At 43.9% G+C, this 4,849-nt stretch overlaps 1 protein-coding gene across 2 annotated transcripts; it reads right to left on the bottom strand.

Annotated features, from left to right (window-relative positions):
• Positions 1–1,086: 1,086 nt before the first annotated feature.
• Positions 1,087–4,378, bottom strand: LOC129548488 (olfactory receptor 8B8). Of its 2 annotated transcripts, XM_088832423.1 has the most exons (2): positions 4,364–4,378; positions 1,087–2,007 (listed from the first exon to the last, which is right to left on the bottom strand). In XM_088832423.1, the coding sequence occupies exons 1-2, from the start codon at positions 4,376–4,378 to the stop codon at positions 1,087–1,089; spliced, it is 936 nt and encodes a 311-aa protein (XP_088688549.1). The 2 variants fall into 2 exon arrangements, with proteins under 2 accessions (XP_088688549.1, XP_055270983.2); XM_055415008.2 differs by lacking the exon at positions 4,364–4,378 and having other exon boundaries at positions 1,087–2,034.
• Between the last annotated feature and the right edge of the window lie 471 nt (positions 4,379–4,849).

Raw genomic sequence — 4,849 nt, 5'->3', positions numbered from 1 at the left:
TTCATGCACTCTGGCCAAATCCATTGAAGTCCAAGTAGCCAAAGCTCCACGTCGCTAGCTCAGGAGGTACAATGTGTGCTGCTGTCCGGGTTCTAGCACACTACCCCACACACTGTGCAGGATTCTTCAAGAATCTGTCTGGTCATTCAGCCAAGACCATCTCAACAAAGTGTTATACCTCCTACCTTCATGTGAAAATGTGATATTTAAAATTAGCCCTTGAAAAGTTGCCTGAAATTTCTGTAGACAAAACCAGACTTTCATGTCCTAGACCAACTCACACTTGAAATGAAACCTTCTAGGGCAGCTGAGGGAGTAAGAAAGTGAACAGCAATGGAAAGAAATCAGTATTAAAAAGCAAGAACCTGGATTCTAGTCACAGTTCAGCTCCTGAGTAGCTGAGTGACCTTGGGGACATTACCTAAGCCTGAATCTGTTCTCAGAAATAAGACAGAACTTAATAATTCTTGAAAGTGAAAAATGTGTTTTAGTCACTCAATCGTGTTGACTCTTTGCAACCCCAGGGACTGTAACCCTCCAGGCTCCTCTGTCCATGAAATTCTCCAGGCAAGAACACTGGAGTGGGTATCCATTCCCTTCTCCAGGGAATCTTCCTGACCCAGGGATCAAACCCAGGTCTCCTGAATTGCAGGCAGATTCTTTACTGTCTGAACCACCAGGGAAGCTCAAATGATCCTTGAAGGTGAAGGTGATGTCACTCAGTCATGTCCGACTCTTTGCGACCCCGTGGACTGTAGTCTACCAGGCTTCTCCATCCATGGGATTCTCCAGGCAAGAATACTGGAGTGGGTTACCATTTCCTTCTCCAGGGGATCTTCCCAACCCAGGGATCGAACCCAGGTCTCCCGCATTGGAGGCAGACGCTTTAACCTCTGAGCCACCGGGGAAGCCCTTAAGACCCACTAAATGTGTCCTCTAGTTTTAACAATCTTCTTAAGTTAAAGGGCACTTAAAAGGGGAAAGACAAACTTGTTGAGAGAGGGTTAAAATTCCCTCCATGTAATCAATGGAACTTGAATCATCTATGGAAGGAAAAATGTCCCTTTCCTAAATATTGCCCCCTTCTCAGGAGAACAATATTTTGCTTAAAGTTTTCTTCAGAGCACTTTTGACGTCCTTATTCCTCAGGCTATAGATTAAGGGGTTGAGCATGGGTACCACAATGGTATAGAACAAGGAGGACACTTTCCCCTGGTTCATGGGTAAAAGAGAAGATGGTTTGAGGTACATGAATGCCCCTGACCCAAAGAAAAGAGAAACTGCAATAATGTGGGAGCTACAGGTGCTGAACGCTTTGGACCTGCCCTTGGCGGAATGAATATGGAGAATGCTAGAGAGGATGAGGGCATAGGAAATGAAGATGGTAACCGTGGGCACACCAATATCGATGCCCACAACAATGAAAACCACCAGCTCATTTACATATGTGCTGGTGCAAGAGAGCTCAAGAAGGGGAAGGATGTCACACATGTAGTGGTCAACAAGACTGTTGGCACAGAAGGTCAGTCTCACCATGCATGCTGTGTGGGCCATGGCCCCACCAAACCCCATCACATAGACACCCAGCAAAAGAAGTAAACAGATCTGGGGAGACATGGTGACCGTGTACACCAGTGGCTTACAGATGGCAACATAGCGGTCATATGCCATCGCTGACAGGATGAAGGATTCAGAGATGACAAAGAAAAGAAAGAAGAAGAGCTGAGTCATACACCCTGTGTAGGAGATGATGTTCTTCTTCGAGACAAAACTCATCAGCATTTTGGGAGTGATAACAGTGGAATAGCAGAAGTCTATGAAGGATAAGTTATAGAGGAAAAAGTACATGGGGGTGTGCAGGTGAGAGCTGAGTCCAATCAGGGTTATCAAGCCCAGGTTCCCCACCACAGTGACCATGTAGAAACCTAGAAACAGGAAGAAGAGGGGGATCTGGAGTTCTGGCTGGCTGGATAAGCCTGCGAGGATGAACTCTGTCACAGAAGAGTTCTCAGCTACCATTCTCATTTCAGGCATTCTGCGGAAACAAAGGAAAAGGGTCACTTAGCGACAGAAGGAGAGAGAGCAGTGCTGCCCTCCCTGTCACCTCCCAGTTCTTTAGAATTAGACACACACTTGGATATTTTGGAATCCCATGGACAGAGGAGGCTGGTGGGCTGCAGTTCTCAGGAGCTCATAGAGTCAAACATGACTGAGCAACTAACACTTTCATTTGGATATTTTGGACTTCAGGAGAAAGGCCTTTCTGGAAGCTATAGGTCTTGTTCCCATGAGCCCCTAGTGACTTTGCCCCTGGAGCGCCCTCTGGAGGGTGAACCCTTGTCTAAGAGGACGGCCGCTGCTGCTGGGAAGAAAGGACCCAAGGATGCACTGAAGAATCTCCCAGATCCCTACTTCAGTAAACTCCAGTCTATTTATCATGCCCTTCCAACTCCAGTCTGCTCAGGTCTACAGTAACTGGGGTCATCTTCTGAGAAGAGTCCTCTGAAAGGATGCAGCCAGTCCAGCCATGCCAGGGTCCACCTTATGGTCAAGGTGGACAGACTAGAGGTAAGATGTGCATGCGTGCATGCCCAGTCACTAAGGCGTGTCCGACTCTCGTGACCCCATGGGATTTCCCTGCCAGGCTCCTCTGTCCATGGGATTTCCCAGGCAAGAATACTGGAGTGGGTTGCCATTTCCTCCTCCAGGGGATCTTCCCAACCCAGGGACTGAACCTGCATCTCCTGCATTGACAGGCCGATTCTTACCACGGAGCCACCAGGGAAGACCAGAAAAGGGAGGTGGTCCTTCCCAAAGCCTTTACTACCCGAGAGTGGGGACTCGGGAAAAGTTTAGCCCAGATTCAGTCACTCACCGCCTTCAGCCTGCAGTTTCGTCCGCTGTCCCTCTCAGTCCAACTCTTGCCCTCCGTTGCTCAGACAAATGGTGTAGCGCTAACAGAAGCGAGTGAACTAAGAGTTACCCGTTAACTCTCTGTTCTCTTTGGGGGATCAGAGCTTGGACTGACTTCAAAATTTTCCCGACGTGATATCTGATTGAAACTTTGCCCGCAGTCTTTTTTTCAGTCTTTCAGAAGAGATACCGCATTGTTGCCTGTAATCAGTGCCAGGAAGTGACAGGAGACTGAGCTGGTTTTATTCTGGGTTTAGAGATCTGGGGACCTGATTAGAGGTACTGGTAGAAAGCCAGAGGGTCCCCCAGGACCACAGCCTTAAAAATTAACTCTTAAAATAAGGAACTTTTGCTTATACCCAGGATAATATTTGATTGGGATTTCAGAAACATTATTTGTTCAATTAACATCCACTCAGTAAAATGCAAAACTAATAACTTACATTTATTGAGCACTTATTGTGTGTGTATCCCCTACAGTCTTCCTCTGTTAGCACTTATATGCTGACCCCACCATGCCATATGTCAAAGAATTTTATATATAATACTTTAGTTTCATTCTTCCCCAAATCCTATGAACTAAGTCATCACTCCCATTTTAGAAATGAAGTATTTTACTAAATGTTACAAAAGTCATGTGAAATCTAAGCCCATTTAACTCCAAGCCTGGTATTTTATCTCCCTATGGGAGATAACGAAATGTATAAATCCTTATCCCCAAGGCTCTGACATTCTTTTGGAAAAGATAAGATAGAATATATCTGACTAAATAGGCAAAAAAAAAGTAATCAGTAAATAATTTAAAGTATTAGTACAAGTAATAAGTAAATAATAAAAAATTATTTATTAAAAATAAAATGTATCTCTTCAATAAGTGGCACTAGGAAAACTGGACAGCTACATGTAAATGAATGAAATTAGAATACTTCTTAACATCATACACAAAAATAAATTCAAATGGATTAAAGACCTAAAGGCTGGACAGTATAAAACTCTTAGAGGAAAGCATAGGCAGATTACTCTGACATAATGTCAATCCATCTCCTAGAGTATTGAAAATAAAAACAAAAATAAACAAATGGGATCTAATTGAACTGAAAAGTTTCTGCAAAGCAAAGGAACCTTTCCTCTTTTCCTAACTCCCCTCTCTCATGACAAGTTATTCCTCTGTGTCACATTTCTTAGAGTCTTCTTGACCTCAGTAACAGCAAATTCACATTTTGTTGTTGTTTAATAGCTAAGTCGTGTCCGATTCTTTAGGGCACTATGGACTGTAGCCCCCTAGGCTCCTCAGTCCATAGTATTCTCCAGGCAAGAATACTGGAGAGGGTTGCCATTTCCTCCTCCAGGGGAACTTCCCAACCCAGGGATCAAATCCACAATCCCTACCATGGCTCCTGCATTGCAGAGAGATTCTTTACCACTAAGCCACTAGGGAAGCCCAGTTCACACTTTGAGGCCCCATAGATTTGAAGCAATACTAAAAGTCATCTAATCCTGTTTTTCACAAACCTAGCTATATAATTGAATTAGATAAGAATGTGCTTATTAAATGTACATTCCTTGCTGCTCTAATCCAGACATATAAATCAGAATCTCCAGGAATAGGTCTTTATAATTTGTTTTCCCTTATAAATCTCCCCTGGTGATCTGAATATTTGGCCAGGTTTGGGATACACTGATCTAATTCTCCTACCTGTGTCTTCCAGACAGGAAAATTGAGGCCCAGTCAATTACAGAATTGGTTGGTTGTGGAATGTGGAATAAAACATGGGTCTCTAATGCCACAGTTGAAGAGGGCCTATAGCTTATTCAAAAGAAGCCCACCTGGTCATTTAACTGAAATGCAAAGTAAAAGTAAATGACATAACTAGGTATCAGATCTAGAAGAGCACCCCAAAATTATACTAGGGAGAGACTTGAATGTCATGACAGG

The sequence above is a fragment of the Moschus berezovskii genome, chromosome 25 (genome assembly GCF_049115385.1).
Source record: "Moschus berezovskii isolate FMDL1 chromosome 25, NW_MosBer_1.0, whole genome shotgun sequence".
Classification (NCBI taxonomy): Eukaryota; Metazoa; Chordata; class Mammalia; order Artiodactyla; family Moschidae; genus Moschus; species Moschus berezovskii.
The sequence above is the reverse complement of the archived record's forward strand: the minus strand, read 5'-3'. Positions and strand labels throughout refer to the sequence as shown.

Excerpts from the sequence above, each read along its gene's own strand:
- LOC129548488 (XM_055415008.2), bottom strand. The coding sequence starts at position 2,034 with ATGCCTGAAATGAGAATGGTAGCTGAGAACTCTTCTGTGACAGAGTTC.